The 25,870-nt window shown below is 39.8% G+C and overlaps 1 protein-coding gene across 2 annotated transcripts in view; it reads right to left on the bottom strand.

The window, feature by feature from the left end:
• Nucleotides 1-2,236: 2,236 nt before the first annotated feature.
• Nucleotides 2,237-25,870, bottom strand: part of ric1 (RIC1 homolog, RAB6A GEF complex partner 1) — a 32,533-nt gene continuing 8,899 nt past the window's right edge. The window contains exons 3-27 of one of the 2 annotated variants that reach the window (XM_041970860.1): nt 18,582-18,661; nt 18,129-18,236; nt 15,625-15,770; nt 15,380-15,516; nt 13,197-13,288; nt 12,698-12,786; nt 11,631-11,775; nt 11,395-11,443; nt 11,135-11,305; nt 10,827-11,033; nt 10,357-10,395; nt 9,452-9,562; nt 9,115-9,204; nt 8,856-9,016; nt 7,970-8,108; nt 7,769-7,885; nt 7,282-7,689; nt 6,891-7,202; nt 6,576-6,734; nt 6,157-6,293; nt 5,766-6,046; nt 5,408-5,620; nt 5,112-5,289; nt 4,820-5,008; nt 2,237-4,736 (exon numbers count right to left, since the gene is read on the bottom strand). In XM_041970860.1, coding sequence (XP_041826794.1) covers nt 4,421-4,736; nt 4,820-5,008; nt 5,112-5,289; nt 5,408-5,620; nt 5,766-6,046; nt 6,157-6,293; nt 6,576-6,734; nt 6,891-7,202; nt 7,282-7,689; nt 7,769-7,885; nt 7,970-8,108; nt 8,856-9,016; nt 9,115-9,204; nt 9,452-9,562; nt 10,357-10,395; nt 10,827-11,033; nt 11,135-11,305; nt 11,395-11,443; nt 11,631-11,775; nt 12,698-12,786; nt 13,197-13,288; nt 15,380-15,516; nt 15,625-15,770; nt 18,129-18,236; nt 18,582-18,661 — 4,074 coding nt within the window. In that variant the 3' untranslated portion in view covers nt 2,237-4,420. The remainder of the gene's footprint in view (nt 4,737-4,819; nt 5,009-5,111; nt 5,290-5,407; nt 5,621-5,765; nt 6,047-6,156; nt 6,294-6,575; nt 6,735-6,890; nt 7,203-7,281; nt 7,690-7,768; nt 7,886-7,969; nt 8,109-8,855; nt 9,017-9,114; nt 9,205-9,451; nt 9,563-10,356; nt 10,396-10,826; nt 11,034-11,134; nt 11,306-11,394; nt 11,444-11,630; nt 11,776-12,697; nt 12,787-13,196; nt 13,289-15,379; nt 15,517-15,624; nt 15,771-18,128; nt 18,237-18,581; nt 18,662-25,870) is intronic. The other variant, XM_041970861.1, reaches the window with a different exon arrangement.

Here is a 25,870-nt window from a genome sequence, read left to right as displayed (position 1 = left end):
TCCATCAACCTATTTGTGGTCTACATTTAGGCCACCTCTGTTTTCAGGAGATTTATCTGAACATGTCCGCTCTATTTACACAGATCTGAGGGGCATTCAGAAATTTGGGAGGTTCAGTCCCACACTGAGGAGTCTGATGGTTTGTTCGACTCCACCTTTTTTCAGGTGGGGTCATGTTGTTCATGGGAGATCTACCAACCATAACATCACTCTGTGTTACTGCCAGCAAGGTGGCGTGGTCACACAAAACAAGAAGCATCATAAAAGGAGGCCTTAAAGTTTTGCTTCCAAAGATACTCAAAAAGTTTACTGATGTGGGCACAAATGTCTCAGTCGTCTTAAAAGCTATCAAGTGCCACTCTGTGTGGTGTTTTTATGTATGTCAAGGATGGTCTGGACAAGACTGGAGTTGACATCTGTCACAGCCTTCAGCAGACTGTCCCCTTCTATGCTCTTTGTTTGTTTGCAGCATTTGGGCTGAAGTTCACCTTAATAAGCAAACAATCAAATCTGCGTCTGCCGTCGTCTCAACTGTAAGATAAAAATATGTTTTTATTTTTATTTAAAGGACCATACCAGTGTGTTTTATTTTGTGCATTTGTGTTCTGTAAGTCACAATAGTTAAAGCACACATTCTGTTCACTTTGATGGATTACCAAAGCACATTTCACGTGCCAGTGTTCTGCATATTATATGGAAACGAACAGAAATGGTATGGTCATTTAAGTTAATTCAATAATAGCTGACTCTGGAACAGATGCTGCTGCTGAGAAGCTCCATGCTGCTCCACATCTGTTAGTGATGAAGTCACAACATGAGCAACAGCTGATCAGACAGCTGGCCAGCAGGATCACTGAGGTTTTCACTAACTACTCTTAAGTTGTGCATTAGGTTACTAGTAATCAGTTAACAGGATAGTTAATGGTGCAGGAACTGCTTTGTGATTAGGGCTTCAAAGATGTCTTAATTTTGTCCTTTGATTTTTAACATCTAATGAAAAGGAAATTACAAAACAGTCGAGTCTTAACAAGAAAACACCCAGATACATGCCAAGCTGTGCGGTGACATGGACTGACTTAAATCACAGAAGATGGATTTAGTCTGTTAAATAGACAATATATGTAACACTTTAGGCTCATATGTAGAGTCTAACAGAAAAGGCTTTATTTCTTAACCACTCTTAAGTTAATATCTTTCTAAATTACATAGAAAATCTGTTTATTGTTCAGGTTGATATGTATGATAAAGTTTGAATATTTCAAGACGTTTCACTGTTTCACTTTATACTTCTGGTATTAAATGGGATGAATAAGGTAGTGAGAACCTGGGAGGAGCTGCTGTACATGTGGGACAGAACAAGGAAATGTTTGACATGAATGCTGTGAAATTCCTCCTCCTACACTGATGGTGCTCCCACTGTTTGACTAAAGCTGCTAGAGAGCTTAAAATGCATATATACAAGTGAAAGAAACTCCTCAAGGAGAAAGTGAATCTGGATGCTCAACTTAGCGACAGAATCTAATCCAGGGCGACTCAGTTCTGTCCTACAAGGACCGCAGTCCTGCAGGTTTTCTATGTGTCCCTGCTCCAGCAACCCTTGATTCTAATTCAGTGGATCCGACAGCCTATGAGGTTCTGCACAAGGACTGTTAATTTGAGTCAGGTATGTTGGAGCAGGGATACATTGAAAACCCTGAGTTTGCCTGATCTAACGTATTAATGTAACTGACCGAGTACTGCACATCTTGTTTTTCATGTCAAGTGCAAACTCACTTGGATGTAGCTCCCACCCCCCCTGCATCAGAAAATAGAAAAACATTTACATTGTCCATGAAATCATCTGTTAAAATATTTTTTTTTCTGGGACACTTGTTGAACATGTCTTAATAATAAAGGATGTCATTTATTTTTTATTACTTATATTAAATATGTTAAAAAAATGTTTATTGGCTGTTCAATCATATTTGTTTCACTAGTTTTTTTTTGTTTTGAATGTTCAAATTTTTGATGAGACTGATCATTTTCACAAAAAGTATTAGTGGTGATAATTGGGGTTGATTTTGGTTAACAGGGTATCCATCTGCTGAATGGACAGGATGATTTAACATGCAAAAAGCTTGAATTAAGTTAGCACTTGTACAGCAATTAAAATGCTTCTTACAATAATGTGTTTTGCATCATCCTTCTTGTACAGTGGTTTTGTCATGTTTATGCAAAAAGCTGGTTGAAGCAAAGAAACCATTTTAAAAATAATTTATTGGTCTTTATTTACAAGGAAAAAAATGAAGTAGAAAACCAAACATGAGTAGAAAACGCAAATGTACAAGAGAGTATCTTTACACTGCACTGATGATGTCTGTTGGCCCAGAGAAACTTTACTCTGAGTCAACAGGCAATACTTCTTAAACTGTACACAGCAGGGAGGGGGAGCGCTGTCCACCAACACACCCCTGCTGACCGACTGCTCCTCCCCCCGCAGAGAAAGAAACCATAAAAGCTCTGCAATATTCATTTCCGTAGGAAATTGTCATATGCCATCAGTATTAGAGCATTGGTGGTGATGTTTCTGGTGAGGGGGTTGGGACGAGTGTGTATTTGAGGTTTTTGTTCCCTCTGCATAATGACTTTAGCATTCAGACGAAGCGACCAGTTTCAACAAAAGGCCTCTGGGACGTTAAAAGTCTTTGGTTCATCAAATTACCGTTTTCAAGTCAAGTAAAGCTTACAGCGGGAGTAGCATAGTGTAGCTGTAGGCTTGTTCAGAGTGAAGTTAGCGCTCGCTGGAACACAGTTTCAACAGCAACACCACGTCCCTTTAGAGTACTGCAAGGGAAATTCATGAAGCAAACCGTTTAAGAGCCTAAAATTTCAACAGATTACACAAAGCAGAAACAAACCTATAAAATATGTTTGTCTACAATGACACAGAAACAGAAAAGAAGTGGTGAACATAAAGCTTGAGTAACATTTCAATACATTGCACAATGTAATACTGACTTACTCCACAAACGGTTCAGTGCTTGTGGTTGACAGCCAATGCACCACTCTGATTACTAAAAGTGGGAAAAGATATCAGTCAATAAAACAAATCTCTATTTAATCAATTCAGCAATGATCACTCAGCTATAATGCCAATAAATAATATTAATAATGAGGACTAATGCAATAAAATCAATCCCGAGTGATCAAAGTCATAAATCTTGTCAACACATTATGAACATAATGTGGTGCACGCATTCAGAAACCCACACTCAAGCACACAGAATCAAATGTGATATGCATGGTGAACTGGACGAAAATGAAGTCCTTATCAGATGATGTCAATAAAATTACTTCCTCAATTTAAAAGTACACAGAAGTCTCACTTTTAACACTGCTGACAAGGGAATACCAAACATGCTATAGGTCCAAAAAAAAAAAAAAAAAAAAATTTAAAATGGCTCATTAACAATATTCTCCACTTACGATGGGTAACACATTTCAAGCTTCTAACAGGTGAAGAGAAACTGAAGCCACATTTAAAAGTTTAATAAAGCATTATAAGATTTGGTTTTTGGTAGCATGAGTGTGTTTTTGCCTGAAATCTTTTTTTTAAAAATGGTCAATACTGATCTGCTTTGCTTGTTGTCTGAATATCTGTTCCACACACGGGGGTGGGGGGTACAGGCAGAGGATTCTGGCTCAAACACTGCTGGGCTGGGACTCCCAAGAAGGTGTATTCCTCACAGAGATAATCGCAGATATCCTTTAACTTTTCCAAGAACGACACAGAATTCATATTAGAAGCATTTTTTTTCTTTACCGAGGGACAGTTGGTAGAAAAATAGTATAATTTGTCCTGTTTCATTACATTATTGAAAAAGGTATCAAAATAGTTTAAAAATAATGAGGTATGAAAGTATGAAACATCTCTTGTGCACACTTGCTGTAGGCTCAGTGCATCTTGTAAATGGTGAAGCTTTGTTCTACAATATGCTTAGCAACGCAGCATGATGATTAACTACACTCTGAACTGTTTCTCTCACTCTTTGGATTTACCCAACAAAACAAACAAAAAAACATGGTGCTTTTATGAGCTTCCCAACACCTCAAAGTAGGATTAAGACCTGACACAGGTGACCTTTTTTTTTCCTCTCTAACAACCCGTTGTGGTGAAATGTTAGAACTGAACCCTGGCAGCCATTTGAGCTGCTGTGAGCTCAGTATCCATGGGGGCTCTACTTGAAACAAAGGGCAATTCTTAAGGTTGTATAATACTGACTGAAGTAAGAACCTGCAAAAAAAGAGGTACTTTCTGTGCGCACGCACGCACGCACGCACGCACACACATTCATTCCCAAACACCCACAAAAATAGTCTATTTCCAGTCATCCGCTGCTGATTCCTCATCTCTTTCACTCAAGTTCACAAGTCTTGTTGTTCAAGACAAGGTGCAGTCATAGGCTCCCTCCTCGTCTCCTTGCTCCTCTGTCTGCTCAGGTGGACAGTCCTCAGAAGGGGGACGGGAAAAAACACCTGCTGGTTCAAGGGAGGGCAAGGTCAAGCCCAGAGGAGCCGTTACTCCCCTGCTGTCTTCGGCTCGAGGTACCGCAGCTCCTGCCAGCCCTTCAGAGCCACCAAGCTTGGAGCTCTGGTTGGTGGGTTGGAAAGCTTCGGGCTGCACCTGCTCAGATGTCGACTCCATCAGCTGTTGAAGCTGTGGCTGGATCAGATTGAGAAAAGGTTTGTATCCCAAGCTGGAGAGAGATTGGCAAAAGTGGAGAGAAAAGCGTTAGCAAGACAAGACTGGGATGTCATCTGTAGAGCAGTGTACACCTACCAGTCAGTGGAGGCCCATGTATCCACAGCCAATAAGCCGTTTCGGATGCTTTGCACAGTTTCAGGAGGAACCTCGGGGCTGTCCAGGAAGCTGATCATCTGCTTGATGACGTTTGCATCCCGCAGGATCAAACCAATCACAACACACCACTCCAGACAACCCGCTTCCATGAAAACATGGAGGAGGTACCTGAAGGATATAAACGTGTAAATAAATAAATAAAATAAAATAAAATCAGCTTTGTCTTCATGTGAAAGAAAAACTAAATAATCAAATCAGACTCAGACCGCACCTGAGCTGCACCTGAGACTTGTGTGGGCCTTTGTTGGCCAGCTCCATGGAGATATGCTCCAGCTCAGCCTGGCTCAGACTCAAAGTGGAGGAGTTCTCATCAACCATCATCCAGTCCCCATCCACCACAGAGCTGGTCTCTGTCAGGTCTGTGGCCGAGCCAATGCTGTACTCCTCGACTAGAGGAGGACAAGTGAAAAAGCTGTTCAACGCACTTCACTTTCAAAAATAACTAGTAATTTATCACTCAGCTTGAGTTTCTTCCTATATTTCGATGGTTTTTAGACACCTTTTTACCTTTATTAGTGAGGAGTGACAGGAAGGCGTCATGTGTCTGTGGTGAGTGTTGGTTGGAATGACCAGATGAGGCTGTGTCCATGTCTTTGGCCCCCTGACTAAGCCCATCCATCCAGGTGTGGTTGGTGGGAGCTGTTGAAGGTGGTGCTGTGTCCATATCACTGTTCAGCAGACTGTCTGCAGACTGGGATTTCAACAGCCGTGTACTCAACACTTTGAAGAACAAAAAAAAGCATTTGGTTAAGCAGGACTTTTATAATTGAAGTTAAAGGTGCACATTGAGCCATTTAAATCAATAATATTCAACAGAATATCAGATCATATTTTGCATCAGTCTCTATTCTTATTGTTGACCCACCTGTGCGACAGCGTCCGTTCTTCAGTGGTGAGCTCAGGCTTCCCAGTGGGATAACAGGGAACGGCCAGAGGAAGTCCTTGTGGAGTCTCTTCAAAGCTGAAACAAAGTCTTCAACTCGGGCCACACGGTTTCGCTCGCGGCACAACCAGCCGATGAGCTCGAAACCCAGCTGTGCAGAAAAGCATCCCAAGTCACGGAGGCGAACCTGCTCCAGGAGGTGACGGGCATGGCGCCAGAGCATCATATCAATGTACATGTTCTCTGCACACTCCACATCCCGACTGGCAAGAGGAAACGGCACAGAAAAAGAGCGTGTGGAAAAGGTTGGATGTTAATGTTAAGAATAAAATAGAATTCTAACACTGCTGGTCAACAGAGTGTGTGTCGGTACCCTTTGGCAGAAGCTCCAGTGGGCATACTGAAGGTCTTCTGCAGGTTGAACTTTCCTGTGGAGATGGAGTCTGCTGACTGAGACAAACTGATGCTGCGATTTCTAAAGAACTCGAAACCTCCAGTTGAGCTGGGTTCCTGAGGAAATATTACATATCCATGCTTATTTAAGCATTTATGAGTATATGTCACAGTTACACAGCAGTGAAGTTCTGATCCTGATAATATTCCCAGAAATGACACAAAACCAAGTATTTATTATATTCCACCACATGTGCTTGCAGGCAGAAATAGTCAAACTGTTAAAAATCAAGTTCTGCTTCTACTAACATGTCCTGCATGGTTTTGTATGGCTGTGATGGTGGAGAAAGAAGGAAGTCAAGGGGATCGAGTGTTGAACTGATGTGAATTGTTCTTTACCTGAGTAGAGGGCGTTGGGGGTGGAGTATCCATCTCCCCTGAGCCTATGGCTTTGAGAAATCGGATCATGTGCCGGCAGAGGTCCCACTTGCCTTGTTCAAGTGCAGTGTTGAAGAGAAGAGTGGCATGTTGTCTGCTCACCGCTGGAACCTCCATGTTCTTACAGGAAAAAGAAGACCAGGAGGAAAGATTAAAAACATTTTGTTATATATACACAGTGATACAAGAGTATAATTATATTTGACTTTGTGTCATCTGAAAAAGAGTGTTCACTATGTTTTGTCTTTTTTTTTGTCGTTCAATCCCAGGTACTACCTGAAGAATGATTAGGTAGGAGGCTGCTGTGTCCAGATCTTGAGCCATGAGACACTCCTCAAACAAATCTTTGGGGTTCCCCACAGCTGCAAACAAGTAGTTCCACAGGGCGTACTCAGTCTTTCTGGCACAGTGGACGATGGTCTGGAGGAAGAGGGGGAACTCAGTGATGAACTTAGCCACGGTGGGCAGCAGAGGGTCGGGTATGGGTTCTCGTGAAGTTGCCTCTTCTTCCAGTACCACATGGACCATCAGCTCCATGACATGGGGGAAGTAGGGGAGGGAGGCACATGACTGAGCCAACATCAAAGCCTGCAAGGGGAAACATTAAGTACTTTTAGCTGTTTGTATTGTCACTCCTTTTTCTAAGCTCTAATGATGCTCCACATACCTGTTCACCCAGGTTGCGAACAAGCAGCTGCCTCAGGATGTGGTGGAGGTAGATCTGGGAGGTCCTCTCTACTGTACAGTAGGGAAACAGTGCCTCCAGTGGCTCTGAGGGTCCCTGCATCCCGTCATAGAGCACAGTCTCATTGGTTGCCCCCAACACCAGGGCGTCCTCAAACAGCACCGCCAAAGGGTAGATGTTGATGTGGAAGGGCAGCATTATGCGTCTGGAGAGGAATGAGTGTGGCTTACGATGGTCCCTAGGAAACAGCGGCAGCCATACTTTCATTCCTGCTTCTCCGCAGGACAACCACAGAGCCTCCAGCAGATGTCGCTTCTTCTTGTTGGAGCGACAGGTTGTCCACACGTTCTCCACACACTGGGCCAGCACAACAGGAGGACAGAATGGTAACTAGAATAGGAAAGAAAACGATTAGAGAAATATATTAAGTTACAAATTCAAAACACCAATGAGAGGAATTTGGACTCACCAACTTCTTGTTGATTGCCGGTGTCTCTTTCTCTCGTACCTGTGGTCCTGACCGGTCCCTCTGCAGCATGATCAACTGGCCAGCCAGATTTAACATGATGCTCTCTGCCATGCAGGCCTGACATGGACACGCACACACAGATTTTAACATAAATCTGGTTAAAGCTCATTGAGGATATGTTTATAACTGCTTCTGTGTTACCTGCTGCGGGGCTTTCAGTGTGATGCCAGTCTCTGTTCGCACAGACGTGAGTGTGACAGAGACGACGAGCGCTGGGTGAGGGATGTAGCGAGACATGGACACCTCCTGCAGCAACTCCACATAGACGGATGGGTTTGGACTGGAATTACAAGTGCAAAATTGTAGATAATTAGAAGCATCACTGCATTAGGAGGGAAAAAAAAGCTGGTGACAGGATTTCACTGGAGGCAAGTCTGGAGCATTTCTCCTCTTATGCTTATTGTTTGAATGTCAGACTGTACATGTTTGAATTAGTTGGGTAAAATAGAAATTTTATTGTGTCTTAAAATTTTCTTTATGTATTCCCACAACTTCAGCTAAGAATTTTCCAACAAACCTATACCTGGTGTTGTCTCTATAAAAAGGATCTGTGTTACAGTAAAACATAATGCGTTTTGCAGTGGGTGAACCTCTGATCATTTGTGGTGAAAACTGTTTGACAGGTAGACTTCGGGACTTAATGCTGTGATACAACTCAATGTCTGCAGTTTCAGTGTTTTTGGCATCTTCGGTCAGAAACAGATTTTCATTAAAGTATAAAGCTGCTTGTGAAACATGCCCGGGTGCATCTGGCTGAATCATAAGCATTGCATTTGCCAAATCTACAAAGCAAAAACCTAAGGAGCATCCAAAGAGATGTTCTGGTGCCTCCCCCCCAAAAAAAACAAAAAAAAAAAAAACATAAATCTTTAGAGGAGAAATTCCACTTAAAAAAACTAAGCACTACTGGTGGCCTTGGGCATAAAATCATAAACATGCTTTGAAGACATCTTCTAAGTACTGTCTTTGCCAGAGGGCAAGAAGTTGTAAAGTTAAGAGCGGAGTCCTTTATAAAACAAGAACCCACCTGTCGTTCCTTTTCTCTATACTATAGAGGCAGATGGAGCAGTCAGCTCTGAACAGGATGACCATGTCTCTGAAGACATTGAGCAGCAATGTGTTTGAGTGCAGCTTAGTGACTGAGGCGAAGGCATTGTCCAGGTTGGATGAGCGTTGATAGAGCCTTAACTAGTGTCAAAAAGGGAAGACACCATAATGAGACAAACAGCTTTTACCAAGATGGCATTAATCAGCAATACTGTACATTAGCAATGCATCCTGCTTACCTGCTCTTGCTGGTCGGTACAATTGTAGCATGCCACCACTACAAAGTCATTCCACCAAGCCAGACCTCCTGTCACTGTCATGTTCTGCTCCTATGACAAAAAAGCAAACACAAATACTTTGTCATTTATATTTTTAACTTGAAGCTAAATAAAAATGTCCAACCCTGAAGTTTTTTTTTTTTTTTTTTTAATTGCTGTGCAGAGCAAGAAATACAGTTTCAAGTGGAGATAGTTACAACCTTTGAGCCATTTAATGATAACCGTACTGAATCCAGTCAGAGAGGTGTTCATATTCTTTTATTCTACTTTTTTATTCTACTATATTATACAAATATACCTGAGTGATGTTCCCAAACAGCTTCCATTTCCGTGTGAATAAGGAGTAGTGTGCAAAGCCCCGCCTCCCTGCAACAGCCATGCACTGGCCTGCTGTGTCAATGGCTGCAAACTACACGCACAGAGAGGAAATCATATAACAATTTGAAGTGTTGACTTGGAACATAAAATAACACAAAAACTAAACACATGGTTGATAGTTTGATTGATGGGTGTTATCACATTTTCAACTTTGCTTGTACAGTGATAAGTCAACAAAATAGGCTTTGTAGTTCCACAATGACAACCAAGCTCTCCGAAAGGAAAAAGGAAAACATAACCAACACCCTTAAAAGTTATAATCCTGCATATGAAAACGCTTGTTTTAAAAGCACAATAAGCCTATACTGTACCCATTGCTACTTTATAAACACATATTTTAGAATCTGAGCACGTTGCATGGTTAAAACTATAACTGTAAGTAAACATGTAAACAAGTTCCTCAGATGACGTCACGTCACTTCCAGGATGTTACTCCAGAATTAATAAGATGAAACGAGGAAAGGAAAGATCTGGTGACAATGAAATAACAGCATTGCACTTTCTAGGAAGCACTAGTTGCTCATCACATGTGACAATAATCTTCTGCATTGGTTGCAATAACTTAAGGGAGTTAGACAAAGCCTTTTAAAAAGAAGAAAAACATCAGGGTGAGCTAAATTTAGAAATATGCACCCAGTCTCTTAAAAACAAGGACAATATCAACCACAAACTGAAGTTTTGAAATTAATGGAGTACATCACATTATGAACACAGCCTTAATAAGGGTGTGAAAACATTTTATAACTACTGTGCATGTGTTTTGTTGGATTGAGTTTTCCAACCATTTAAGCAGACAGAACAGAAAACACACACTTGTGCACTTACCCGTATAGGCCAGTTGCTCTCTAGGTATGTGCTGTGAATCTAAAAAATAAAAAAGAACCCAAGTTAGTGAACTAAACGTCATACACACACTGTTTTAATGAGTTAAGAGCCAATATGTGATTTGATCTGTATTTGCAATTAGCTGTTACATCATTTTATTGTTTGTTTTCATTTGTTCTTAACAGCCCAGAAAATAACTGTTGGCTCAGGAAACGGTTCCTTGTGCTTCAAGTATTTGAGTAAATGCATCTTTATCACAAACAAATGAAAGGAGTGAATAACGAGACCATTTATGAGATCATAAACTGACATGATGTAATGTAACATTTCTCCACAATTACATTATGCTGTAAATGAGTTAAAAGTCTCAGCTAAAGATGAGACTGCAATGTTGCTTTTTAGAAGAGTGACAACCAAGAAATATTCCTAGATGGTTGTCTCTACTAGGTGTGAGGTGTGTACACCCTTACCTGGACCACATGCCAGTGCTTGTGTCCCAGTAAAGTGCTGAGTCCCTGAGAGAGAGAGGATTCGGGGCTGGGGGGTTGGTGCAACGGGCTGCCATCTCGTGGGTGTATGTGTGTGTGTGCGTCAGAGGAGCTGTGGATCTGTGATGGGTCACCACAGGTCAGGTAGAGTCTGTCTTCACCGTGGAGTAACACCTGCTCCTGGTTGCTCTGTACACCCGAGAGAGAAGAGAACAGAGCGTAAATGTTTAATGCTATTGCTTGTTTGTTTGTGTGTGTGGGTGGTGATGAGTTTCCATTGTAGTTCTCACCGTGCAGGGGTTGACTGTGAGGGCACTCTTAATGAAGTGGAACTGCAGTATGCCAGCTTGCAGGGAGGGGTGAGGAGGTGAATTCATTTCCACATCCTGTTGCTCCTCCTGTTTCCTCTTGTCCTGTTTGTTAGGGAGCACCCACAGGTGATAACCCTCTGCTCCCCAGCTCTGGAGAGGGGCAAAGAGCAACTGTTGGTATACACATTAGTAACAAAACACTAAAATGATACAAAAGGGCAGCACTTAAATCTACGTACCATAGAGCTGATTTTAAGGGGATCCTTCTTAGTACCATCAGAACGATACCTGAGAGAAAAGAGTATGAACATCTTAAAAAAACACAGCAAGAAAACTTTATTTAACTAGAAATGTCTAGTTAAGAATATGATTTCACTAAAGCACCCCGACCATGGTTGTGTGTTTGGGGTGTAATAAATTATATTTGAGGTGTTTAGAGCTCTGTGTGCATGTGTGAGTGTTTTCATCCACTTACGCAAAGTCCTCTCCCAAAGTGCAGATGAGCTGAGCTCCAAAGACACTCCACAGTGACAAGCCACCACACTCCCATGTAACCATGGCAACGCTGCAGTCAGGTGACCAGCAGATGAGCTTGACAGGGCCTGTCTTGTTATAGATGTCTAAACAGGCAAAGTATTAAAACATCTTTAATTTCAGTGAGAAAATTTTGCTGTTATGTGTAAAATATTAACTGTATTCCAGGGGTAATGGTGCACTGAACAAATAAACCAGTATTTCCTTCTATTTTATATTACATCATTACTTCATTAAGACCTATATTTTAACAGTTAAAACTTTAAAATAAGCCTTATTTCCTCACACACATTGTATTGATTCAGTGGTTTTAACATTATCCTTAACTGGACAGTCAGTTCATCTATATGTTTGCTGGATTTACTTTTAAATCATGAATAAATAAATCTCTGAATGACACCAATCAATATGGCAAAAACCCAATCTTTAGCTGTACAATGAATTTTGAAATTAAGGTATGTACATTCTCTGAAACAAGCAAATGAACTGCTTTTTTGTTCTACGAAAATCAAGATTTCTAGAATTACATTTTTATAACAGACAAGGCTACTTACTATTAATATCTATTACAACAAAACACACAAAATGCGAAAAAAAAGAAAAGGAAATTATCTGTGTATGCCTAGTACAATACTGTTGCGTCACTTAGAGAAGAATTTGTGCAGAGCAAAAAAAAAAAAAAAACTTTTGAACTTAATTTGTATTTGGGATGCATCTGAACTTACACTCAGAGTACAAAGGTAACATCCCTTCATGCTGAGAACATGACCAGCCATAAATAAATAAACAAACGCTGACAGAGTGGGCAATATGGCAGCCTACCCACTAGAGGGGGCTACAACATTACATCATACTGCAGTCTGAAAGAAACAGATGTAAACTAAGAAGCACAAGACTTTGCAGCGCAAAAGAGAGAATGTGAGCTAAGAAGAATACGTGAAGAGGGATTTATGTAGGGCTAAGATGAGGTGAGATGGGTAAGAAAAGGATGGAGTGTTTGAATGAAACCTGGATAGTGTTTTGGTGTGAGCTCCAGTTTGTGGGAGAGCTGCATGGATCCTGTCGTGTTGTCTATCATGTACACCAGCACTGAGCCGCTGTAATGAAATAGGAAAAAGAATCAGTACCTGCTCTTAGATCATAATATGCTTGACTAAGTATACTAAGGACTTTCTGGGTTATAATTACACAAATAATTAAAACACTGTTTGGGGTGTATGATATATCAAAAAGCTTAAAAGACAAAAAAAAGAAAAAGACTGAAAACAGTGAGAACAGAAGGAAGCACTCTGTAAGGAAATTCCTGCCAACCTGGCAGATTGCATAATACATGAAGAGATCCTGACAAGCACACACTAGGTTGCCACTGCAAACACTAACTGACAAGATTCTCACAGTGGACACATACCACATGGACAACAATCTTCCTGTAACACACATATGCAAGCAAACACACCCAACACTGTATTGTAGACATATAGACAGAGGGAGAAACAGTTTTACAGACCTGGCACAACCAAAAGCCATCAGTCTGTACTTATTGTTGACAGCCACACAGGTGCCGTCATTCACATCTGCGGCCCAGACTCCCTGTAGCTGCTGGAGAAACACACACACAAACAGACACACAAAGGTTTATAAATTAACAGTTAGTAAAAAAAAGTGCCTTTTCCCAGGTTAGCAGAGTGTTGAACATATTCCAGAGACTGCTTGGTCATGATTTTGATTTGACATTTATATCTGTGTGCATATTTACATTGTCATGGCAACCTCAACACCCACTGTCCAGTTTTATGACCATCACTCCCAGCCAAAATGCTAATGATAAGCTCCACTTGCCCATTTTGGATATGAATAAATACCTCTTAGGGATGCAAAAATAGCTGCTTACATCCTGCCAAGAACACTAATAGCTGAAAGCAATGTTACTGAAAAATATTAACATGATATCTAATCATTTAAAAATCATGATGCCCAGTTTAAAACACATTCAACTCTGTTCACCTGAACACATTGCATAATCAGTTTGGATAACTGTTCTCCGAAAGCGTTATCTCTGTGGGAAACCGAGGCTACAGCTGCTCCTGTTATCCAGTGAAACATTTCTGAGACCACCCAGAACACCTTTGATTTGTTTAAAATGCAACACTCAAAAGATAAAGAAGATTCAGTTTACATATACCAATGCCTAAACTGTTAGATCCCCTCCAAATGAAAATATAGGGTATCCTTAGAGAACAGGTTTTCACTGTGTCACTAACTGAAAACTGAATAACCACAAAGCATGGTTATCATTACTAAACTGAAAAATCATTATACAGATGAGCAGTTTCTGCTTTGAAATAGGTCTGTGTAGGTTCCCTGTCTGGCTTTATGGGGATAAATCAGCTGGTCAGTGGCATGACAACTAGAATTTTTCATAGCTTTGCAACTTATGTTTAACCTTTGTTTTAACATCAATAGACTGTAGCACAATGGGCCCAATCCTCACTTAAAAAAAAGAATTGCACACGTCTTGCACATGCACATACCTGAATTTCTCAATCTGGTTTACACTATACTGCCAAAAGTATTCACTCATCCATTCAAATAACTGAAATCAGGTGTTCCAATCACTTCCATGGCCACAGGTGTATAAAAATCAAGCACCGAGGCATGCATACTACATGTTTCTACAAACATTTGTTAAAGGATTGGGTCGTTCTCAAGAGCTCAGTGAATTCAAGCGTGGTACTGTGGCAGGATGCCACCTGTGCAACTAGTTCAGTTGTAAAATTTCCTCACTCCTAAAAATTCCACAGTCAACTGTCAGTGGTATCAGAACAAGGTGGAAACAATCAGGCGCAAAGATCGGACACTTTCTGCAGAGTCGATTGCTACAGAGCTCCAAACTTAAGCCTTCACATTGGCTCAAGAACAGTGTGAGGAGAACTTCATGGACTGGGTTTCCAAGGCCGAGCAGCTGCATCCAAGCCATACATCACCAAAAGCAATGCAAAGTGTAAAAGAAACTCTGAATGCTTCAGTGTACAAAGAGATTTTAGACAATTCCATGCTCCAAACTTTGTGGGAAAAGTTTGGGAAAGGCCCTTTCCTGTTCCAACATGACAAGCAAGGTCAATACAGACATGGATGAGAGAGTTTGGTGTGGATTAACTTGACTGGCCTGCACAGAGTCCTGACCTCAACTTGATAAAACACCTTTGGGATGAATTAGAGGGGAGGATGAAAGCCAGGCCTTCTTGTCCAACATCAGTGTCTGATCTCATTTGATTAAAAATGAGATTTCTATTATATTCGTAACAGAGTCAAGGCAGGTGAGCCAGTACTTTTAGCAATTTAGTGTATTTCACATGGATGATAAAGCTTGATTTATAACTACAAGCTATGGAGTTATTGTAAACATTAATAGACAGGCACCATATTTTATGATTCCAATTGAGTTCTTGCAGCACTTTTCACATGGATTGTTCATTGATGGATCACTTAGCTCACTCCTCTTAAACTGGGAGCAGTTGGGCCCAAATCTACATGTGGGGCAGAGCTGGTACATTTCACAACACCTACATATTTGAAAAAATAAAGTAGGATGGCATCAGATGCCACCATTTGATTAATGTGAACAAGCAAATGTGAGAATGAACATGTCTTCTGCAGAATCTCCTTGAATAATGTCTGTGAAAATCTTACATCTGCGATTATGGTGTTGCTCAGCGGTGTTATAAAGCCCAAGCGTCCATCACTTAGAACCACAGCGAAGCCGTCCAGAGTCACACAATACTCCATACAATGGATATAAACGCCCTCCAGGTCCAGAGAGGGCCCACCTACACATAAACAGGTGTGAGATTTTCAGGAAATTCAACACTGAAATGCTTTTCTAATAAAATAAAAAAAAAAGACATTTTTTGAAGTGTTCATGGGTGTTCTCAAACCTCGAGCAGACTGCAGGTCTAATGAAAAGGGGATTGTAGTAAGGCAGATTGCCTTACGGCCATTGCAGCCTAGCCCATCCCAGTGCAGTACATGAAGGTAGCCATCTGCAGTACAAACTAGTAAATCCTCCTGGAGGGTCTGCAGACTGGTGGGGAAAAAATAGAACACAAAAAGGAATATATTGTTTAAAAAGAAATGAATAAAAAAAAAAGACAGTGGAGGAGTCAGTCACAAGTAACACAGGGGTGGTAGTTAAGACAGAAAACAGAGCACTATTCATCATCCAGCTGTGCTCTGGCAGTTTCACTGACCAGTTGTGATGTAGCTGCCAGTGCTTTGTCCCACTGTCTTCTTACACACAAGGGAACAAACAAGTCTGTGTTTTTGTGTGCAAAGAACTTGATTGTCTTTGAAGATGTGTGAGAAATTTAACACAAGCACAGCTGAAAGAGGACTGAGTTGGTAGGTAAATGATAAGAAGGAAAGAGTGTAAGCGAGGTGGACTGACTGTGGAGGAGGAAAGTCTTTTACTGCAGCCTCACAGCAGGAGACACCCACTCATCTCCTGTACAATCAAGCTGTGCTTGTGAAATGCCAACAGTGTGCTCTCATTCAGATGACTAACCTATAATTTCTGTCAAGTGGAGGAGAATTGGCAGATTGAGTGCAGAGACATGGAAAACGTAGACAATACAAAAAGACAGACAAAAACAAAGCTGCTTGAAAGAAAGTTGTCACTCAGAAAACAAAGACATTGAGCCTGGAGGTGTGGGTGACAAGGAGGTGACTGCAATGGTAAAAATAAATAAATAAATACACAAAATAAACAATAAGGGACTTAAGATTCCAGTAAAACAGCTCTTCTTTAAGTTATCTTCTTTCATAAGAGGGCTTGTCTGCATTTGTTCTATTAAAAATGAGTAAATTACTCATTTACCACATGATTTTATGGAAACATATTTTATAACATACTGAGAAGGAAATTTTCTTTAACATGTATTGCTTCATGTAAACTCAGGTAGAAAAAGCATTATTTATTTGTATTAGTATTTATTAGGAAATAAAGCCACCAAAAGGGTACATTTTAACAGTCTAGTGTAATGTCTTAAGATTTTTGTATAACCAGGAACCAAAACCCAAAGGGGGAAGCATCTAACCCATGTTTCAGGGTGAAACCAGGAAAACTTCATAATACTGTTTAAAGCAAAGGCAGGTCTGTTAATGGATCAATCTTTATACTGGGAATACATGTCTAATGATATAACAGATTAGCTTATAATATTTTTAAAGATTTAATGCCTTTGCAAAATAAAAAATATATAAAAAAGGAAATTAGTCATATCAAACCTTTATGTAGAAACGTATTCAGAAGGGATCTTGACATGAATTTCATCCACACAAGTAAAGTGAATTGGACGAATGCAGTTTGGTCAAGAAATTTGCATCCTTAGGACACAATGTGATTATAATAATGGGGCTCATTTGAATTACTTGCACTCCTGGCAACAGGAGTCACTCATCACTTCCACCCATCTCCTTTCATATGTCCATCACTTTCCTCTTCAAGCACCCTGCAGTGTCTGCCCATTCATCTGTTTCTCTGCAGCCCTCCAGCTTTCTAAATAACAGTAGAAGGGTTGAGCTCCTCGCTGCATGCCATCCTTCTCTCTCTGCCAAAACTGACTTTCCGTTAGAGGATGAAGAGACTTTTTTTGAGCCATTATATCAAGCCAAATGTTTTGTACATACACAAAAACAATGTCTTTCTGTGGAATGTAAATATCCACTGGAGAAACTGGTTGAGCCAAAATAACGTGAATGAATTTCAACATGTATAAACCTGTGTCTTTGGATAGTGAAAAGCAAGCAAATACAAAGCAGAAGTAAAACTGATTTTGTTTTGAGTGCTATTTTTCTGAGCCTTGAAAGGGAGGCCTCCCTTTCTGTGTTTAATTTAGAAGACCGCAAATGAATAAATATATTTCCTCAAATGAAAACCAGGGTTTGATAAAAATCCAGGCCCACTCTAAGAATTGAGGAGCAGGCATGTCTATCAATATAATGTGTGTGTCACATGTGAAAAGATTAAAATTCTCACCAAAATATCTAATCAGTTTAATTAAAAACACATTTTGTTTGTAACATTTTGTTGGGCTGGATTAAGCATTTGTGTGACATTATATTATCTAAAAATGCTTATTTAATTCATTCTAAACTACTCTGAACTGGTCGCTTTTGTTTATTTTTGTTGGCGTCAGAATAAAATATTGGAATCCACTGAATCTGAGGTAACTAAAGGTCTGGGCCTTAAATTGATGTAAAGTAGTATCTAAAATAAAATTACATTCAGATATAATGTAAGTGTTCTGATGGTTACAGGGTAAGTATGTCCCTCAGCCTATCCAAACGTGAGCGAGGCGATCAATGTGTGGGAGACAATGAAGGAGTATCATGCAGACAAAACAGACAAAGATAGAGAAAGGGATTGTAAAAAGGTGTCTACCTGGTAATGGGGGCCTCCAGATCAACAGGCTTCTTCATCTCTAAAGACAAAGCAGGGGCACATTGCTCCTCCTTATATCCCGGGGTGACCTTTACACGAGGACTTCCTCTGTCAAAAATGCACAAACACATTGTTACACACACACACACACACAGTAGTTTTACTGATGTCCAAATTTACTTGCTGAAAACCTTCCATATAGAAATCCCAACTTAAAACTTATTTTAAACTTATGAAGCTACCTACGGACACAAAGATCACTGAATATGCTCTGACTTGCTCTGGTATGCTGTCTGGGAATGTGGTGCACACACATCTGTACGCTGCAAGCTGCACAAACATTGAGGTGTCCACATAATTTTTAGCTTGTGTTTCATTTGCCACCTAAAATGTGTTTATGATAATAGACAACAGACTTTACCAAAGTGTGTTTGCAATGTGTGCTGCACTCACTTTGGATAGACAGGCTCATATAGACACTTCTCATCTCCACCACCCAAAACATCAAACAACAGGAGGTAGCCTTTAACAGTCTGAAAACAACAAGTCAACAAAATCACACATTTTATTATCAGACAAAATAGAGGGAGAAGAGCTTGGTCACAGAAAGCATTTTCAAAATAAAAATAGTTTGTAAAAACAAATATGGACCTGAACAGGAATGTAAAACTGAAATAAAATAAATTTAAAGGTAATAGGAAATTGGTGAAGCTACTGGATGCTTTTTGAGGGGATGTGATAAAAAGGTAATGAATGACAAGGAAGACAAAATGTGGCTGTCTTCCAAATAGTAAAAAAAGAAGGAGGGAACAAGAAGAAATGTCTGAATAAAATGAAAAACTTTAACATGTTGTGAAAGGCAGCAGCTGAGTAAGTAAATAACAGATGGACTGCATTTAAATAGCACTTCTCTGTCCTTGATGACCACTTAAAGAGCTCTACAATAAAAATAATTAAAAAAAAAAACAAAAATTCACACACAGCACTTCTATAAATTTGGTACATCTCTCTATAATGCAAGTAGTATAAAGTCTTTTACACACTAGTAAATGCATCTGGGTTTTAGTATGTCACCCAAGAAGACTGACGTGACTGGTAATGAAACGCCAGACCTTGCAATTAGTGCATGACAAGCCATGTCTCTGCCTTAACTCTGGACACTCTGGACACAACCTCTGCTTTAAGACGTTTAAAATCCTTTCTGTGCTGAGGCTGACAAAAAATCACAACAAATCTAACTATGAATACTCTCCTGAATTAGCTAGAATAGGATTGAAAATTTGAAAGGAAAAGCATTTTCCTGTAAAGTCAGAGAAAAGACAAACTTAAGAATGCTTCCAACCTTCATTCATAATTAAGCATTTCCACAATCTTTTTCCTCTTTTTATTATTTTATGAATGAAGCATGTTGGTACTAGTATTGTTACCATTTGTATTTTGGCTGAAGATGTTTTCACAAGACAACAGCCCAGACACTTCATTTATAGTCTTCCTTAACTAGCACTATGTAATTTTGGAATCTTAAAAAAAAACTGTTTTTGACTCATTTTGATGGCCCAGTGACATTTATTATGTACATTCCTGGAGCTGTCGCAGCCCAGCAATGTCCCCAGACTGAGAAACTGCACTTCACAACTTTGCAGCATTTCGCTTTACGGCACTACGTCTCCAACAGGCAACTGGATTTTAGCAAACTGGCAGTTTTGCATGAATGTGCAAAGAAATACAAGAGGACACTGTCTAAGGAAGCAAGAAAAAGAAAGAGAGAATGAGACAGAGCAAGAGACCAGACAAGAGTCAACATCAGACTTTTACTTGCTGGAGAGAGTTCAGAGTAGAGGTAGGATGCAAGATGGATGTCATATTAGTTGTCATTACGGGGTAACCACACTGAGAAAATCTCCCAAAGTCGAGTAGTGCTGCTTTAAATCATGTAATCACACACTAAAGATACTGTGATAGAAGGGGTGGGACAATTGCTGCCTAATCAACAACACATTATAAGAGACTGAATATTTGCAGATAAAGCACTTCCTAAATCATGACGTGAAACTAGAGGAGCAAGGGCAGGAAGAAGCGTAATAGATCAAAATGGAAAATACTCAGAGACTAATTCTGCAGTACTTTAACCAGATGAACATTTATAGAGAAGACACGAAACATATTGCAAAGAATAATGCCAGACATTATTTTTGCTCTAGAAGGTCATGATTTAGCCTGAACTGGTAGTTTGAAAGTTCTGAGACAGCTGCTACCACAATGATGCCCAGAAACAAATTGGTCAGCATTTTACAACAGTAGATATACACTGGATGTTTGATCCAGTGAAGAAACTCCCTATTTATGTTGTTAAAATCCACAACTAAACACAAACATCCAGGCACACACCACTGCCACAGAAACTTCTGAACTCAGGTCTGCAGACTGAAACATGAAGCGAAACTTGATCTAGACTCCGTTGTCAGCAATAATGTACCAAGGTTTTGCAGTGGCTGTACATAAACTAACCTAGAAGCTACAATAATAATAATGACTTAAAGCAAGTTTGATACAAGCAAAAACATATCTATTTACATTTTACTCACTTTTACTTTAATGCATGCTAATGTTCTCTTCAGCTTTTGACAATGTTTGTGGTGTGGTGACAGTGCTTTTGGAGCTTTTCTTGCAAGAGAGGGAAAATGTACAGCCAACAGCAGCAGCAGCAAGAAAGTCAACCAGAGAGAAGCTGTAACTACCAGAGACAGGACAGGGAGCCAGGCCGAGGTCTGCTAAACCCATCAACTGTTTTGGAAATCCACAAAACTGGTGATGATGAATTACAGAGGCAAAACAACACTCCAACAAGTATAGTGGCTATGCAAACATAAACTAAATTCAATTGAAAAGTCATCCCAGGACACTTTACAACTTCCATTCAAATCCTGTCCAATTCAATCAGATCAAATTCCTAATTAATTACAATCATACTATAACCAGTTCATTCCAATTCAAACCAATTCAGTATCAGGATATATAAAATGCCAACTTGGCAATCCAAACAGATCAAATAAAACATTACTGTTCAAATATTTGAAATGAAAGAAAGGGACGACAGGGTAAACATAACAAAGATGTTATGAATCACTTAGAACACGCACCCACAAACACACACACACGCCATCACTAATATGGTGATGCACGACTAAGCATACTAAAGTTATTGTTTACTTGTGACAAAAAATATTGCTTGTACTTCCAATGCATGCGTAAATAGCCTTACTTTATTTATTCAGCTTAATCATCCGGGTAGTGGCTAATTTATTAGATGTACATTAAAGTGAGACAGGTTGACTTGAATAATTCACTGTTCGAAACTGACTTCAGTTTGCTGCAAAAGTTACCTCAGTATTCAGGAATAAAATGACCTCATATGTCCATTTTAGCACTATAATTAAGATAATCACAGTGCTTTCTATAAAGTCAATGACCTAGTTAGTTACAGTTAAACATGCTAATGAAATCCAAACAAGAACAAGTGCTCAGGAATTGTATCGTTCTACAAAGGAATAACAGGAAATGTTAAGAATTTTTTAAACTGTAACCATTTCCAGTGTTGTGGTATTATGAAGAGCTGCATTCAGATCAATTAAGTTTTTTATCATTACCACAAACTTTGAATTTAATAAAACAGCAGGGGTGTTAAAAATAATATGAAAACAATATTAGCATTAAAGAAAAGGTTTTTCCCCAAAGTTGTACAAAAGAAATTAAACAAGAGAAGAGGATTGGTCAGCAGACACTAATGCATCATGCAAATATGTTCTAAGAGAGGGAGAATTCATTATTACAAGTCAATGTGATGCCTTCAGTTACAGTCTCAACTGAACCTATGTAACTGCAAAAAGAGGGTATTCTACTTGAGAAAGAAAGAGACAGTATGGCTTTTTTTACTTTATAAAAACACATTCACTGGCAGTAATGTCTCACATGAAGGATTTGAACAGCAACAACTAGTTTAATTATTACATAACAGAAACTGTGGCGTAACATAGTATGTAGAATACCATCCCTTAACCGTAACTTTGAGAGGTAATGATAATTATAGGCCATAACTTCAGTTATGTAGTATATCATAAGCCTCGGGGTGCTGAGGGTAAGTGTGCTAGTACTGAATATGGGAAATTATTCAATCAGCCTGTTTTAAGCAGGGAGATGTTCATAAAAACAAATTTAAAAATAAATTCAAAATACACTACTTTTAATGTAAAAATCTCAGGAGATTATGTGGGTCTAGCCAGCAACTGTGCTTCAAAAGCATGCCGATTACAGGAAGAAGGGAGTATCAAAGATAGGGGGGGAGGGGTGGGAACTCCATTTGTTACCTCATGACCAACTTCAACTGTATCTCCCTTTTTCAACACATTTTGCCTTTCATCTGTAGTTTAATCAGGCTAAAACATGAAAGTATTCACAGATCCATTTGTGCAGATTATTTTAACTTATTAGAGGAAAAAGGGTGGATGATAGTAGTAGGACATCACAACTAAGAAGCAGCTCATGTTTAGGACTCTTTGTACTCTTGGTAGGTTCACACATGGAGAGATAATAGTACAGGAAGAGGCGGGATCCCAGTCATTGTAAACTCAAGCCGCATAGAGAAGTAGGCCTTGAGATTCGGAGGCAATCGGCAGCCCAGCGTAGGAACATCAAAAGATTTTTTTTTCCTCTCACTAAATGGAGCTACAGCACCTGAGACAGTTATACTTTCAGACTCTGACATGAGTCTGCACGAACAGAGGAATCTCAAGAAATACTGATCAACAACTTATAATCGTATTTCTTAATATATTCATAGTACAGATAAATACTTTATGACTAAGGAGCACATAAAGTTATTATATTGTAAATACAAGTACTTCAGGCAGGGCTTTAGCTCTGAACATCTTTATCTACAATCACTATACTGCAAAGAGTATTCACTCACCCATCCAAATAATTGAAGTCAGGTGTTCCAATCACTTCTATGGCTACAAGTGTATAAAAATCAAACACTGAGGCATGCAGACTGTTTCTACAAACATTTGTGAAGATTGGATCACTCTCAGGAACTCTGAATTCCAGTGTGGTACTGTGACAGGATGCCATCTGTGCAACACGTTGTAAAATTTCCTCACTCCTAAATATTCCACAGTCAACTGTCAGTGGAAGCGATCAGGAACGGCAGCAACTCAGCCAGGAAGTGGTAGGCCCTGTAAAATGCAGGGTCTACGGATGCTGAGGTGCATAGTGCGCAAAGGTCAGCAACTTTCTGCAGAGTCGATTGCTATACAGCTCCAAACTTAAGCCTTCACATCAGCTAAAGAACAGTGTGAAGACAGCCTCATGGACTGGGTTTTCATGGCGAGCAGCTGCGTCCAAGCCATACATCACCAAAAGCAATGCAAAGTGTGGATGCAGTGGTGTAGAGAACACCGCCACTGGACTCTGGATCAGTGGAGATGCATTCTCTGGAGTGAGGGAGGATTATGGTTTAAGGGTTGTTTTTCAGGAGCTGGGCTTGGCCCCTTAGTTCTAGTAAAAGGAACTCTGAATGCTTCAGCATACCAAGAGATTTTGAACAATTCCATGCTCCAAACTTTGTGGGAACAGGTTGGGAATGGCCCTTTTCTGTTCCAACATGACAAACGAGGTCCATACAGACATGGATGAGAGAGTTTGATGTGGATGGACTTGACTGGCCTGCACAGAGTCCTGACCTCAACCTGAGAGAACAACTTTGGGATGAATTAGAGCGGAGGCTGAGAGCCAGGCCTTCTCGTCCAACATTAGAGTGCTTCTGGAGAAATGGTCAAGAATTCCTATAAACTCACTCCTAAACCTTGTGGAAAGCCTTTCCAGAAGAGTTGAAGCTGTTATGCAAATGGTGGGCCAACATCATATTGAACTCATTTGATAAAGAATGAGATTTCTATTAAGTTCATACCAGAGTCAAGGCAGGTGAGCCAATACTTTTGCCAATATGGTGTATGTTGCTGCATTGGTGAGAGAAGAGCAATAAAGAGCTGAGATAATGCTGATGTGGAAAAAATTAGAAACAAAGAGAAAAGCTGACTAATTCAAATATGCAAGCAGAATCAAACAGTTCAAAAGTCTTTGCTCAGAAAAGGGCAACAGTCAGCGGAAGAGCATGCAGTGTGTGATGGCGTACTAAAGCCTCTCTTTTGGTGTCTTAATTGGCTCTTAGGTGCAGCAACACACACACACTTACTTTTCAAGAAATCTACAAAGATTTCCAGAAGTTAAGTGAACATTTTAAAAAAATTCAGAACCGTGACCTTTTCACACAAAGCAGAAAAATTACTAGCTGCCTGATGGGGGGCAGAATGGACGTTAAGTACATGCACATTCCTGCCTGTACCAGAAGTCAACTGTGTGAATTTGCCAACTGCATGGATACCAAACAAGTTTTAAAAATTCAACAGAAAAGCACAGATGTGTGTAATGTGTGAAAGTGATCTGAAAAGTGTCATGGAAAAAGAACATGAGACATGTTTTCATCATTACCAACAGTGTAAATAATAACAAGCACTTATTACAGCAGCAAAGACAATTCAATCAACATGCCGTTACTCTAATATCATGCTCTGTTGATCCCCTCTAAAATAGGGTATCACCTGAAGAAAACCAGTATAAATGTAGCAAAGGAGAGAAAATGATAGCAGTGATTTTAACTCTAAATATGGCAAAATGATTATACAGTCAAATTCCTTCACATCCAAATCAGCCTGTCAAACAGAAGCAGAATATGCCAGCTATGTGGGTTAAAAAAGAAACTTCTAACTAAGAACAGAGCTGAAACATCTCGACACATTCCCACAAAATCTTATTTACTGCAAAGCAAAAGTATGCTCCTGTTATTGTGTCTGTATCATGAATGTGCGAGGAAGACATCAGAGCATGAGGGCTGCTGTTTATAAGATAACAATAGCTGCAGCAAATGTTGACACTTTAAATCCAAGATTCAACTCCGTTTCTAAATGCCAACTCACTGAATAACAACAAACTACACTGTCTCTTGACCTTACAATATTACAAGATGCAAGCTGCCTGCATGTATGAATGTACAACATGCTCATGCCAAATAAAACTGCACCAAATCCATGGTAAATGAACAGTCTTTGGTGGAAACCCACTCTTGAGAGCTGCTTTGTGAGAGCCTAAAAACAGAGAGGGAACACTTTGGTCTCGGACTGATCCCAAAGCACATAAAAGCATATCTAAATCTGGAGATCTAGATCTAGATCTATCTGGAGAGAGGTATTTCCCCTTTTTGAACAACTTAAACTTTTTTCATTCTTTCTAAGAAAAATAGCTTATCCCCACCATTTTGTCAGTTGTTATAGTTATTTCTCTTGTACGGTCTGTTTCAGACACACATGGACTGGACTAAAGATAGCTCAAACCATGGTTTAGGAGGGTGATTACGTTAGCCTCGAGGTCTGCAGGGTGTGTGAGAAGCCTAACATCTGGAAAACAGCTGGTACTTTAAGTGAGGACTACTGCCTGGGCAGATCTAGCCTTCACTGTTCTTTAGCAAAGTTGATCCTTTTTATTAATAAACAATGTTAATGAAGGTGTGATGAGTTATAGCTTCTTGGAGAGGATTAAAACAAAGAAGGCAGTTTAGCAAAACACCAAATTACTTTTGAAAAAGCAGTATAAACTTAAGATACCAGTCAGAAAAACAACTATGTGTATCT

The sequence above is a fragment of the Melanotaenia boesemani genome, chromosome 19, assembly GCF_017639745.1.
Source record: "Melanotaenia boesemani isolate fMelBoe1 chromosome 19, fMelBoe1.pri, whole genome shotgun sequence".
Classification (NCBI taxonomy): Eukaryota; Metazoa; Chordata; class Actinopteri; order Atheriniformes; family Melanotaeniidae; genus Melanotaenia; species Melanotaenia boesemani.
The sequence above is the reverse complement of the archived record's forward strand: the minus strand, read 5'-3'. Positions and strand labels throughout refer to the sequence as shown.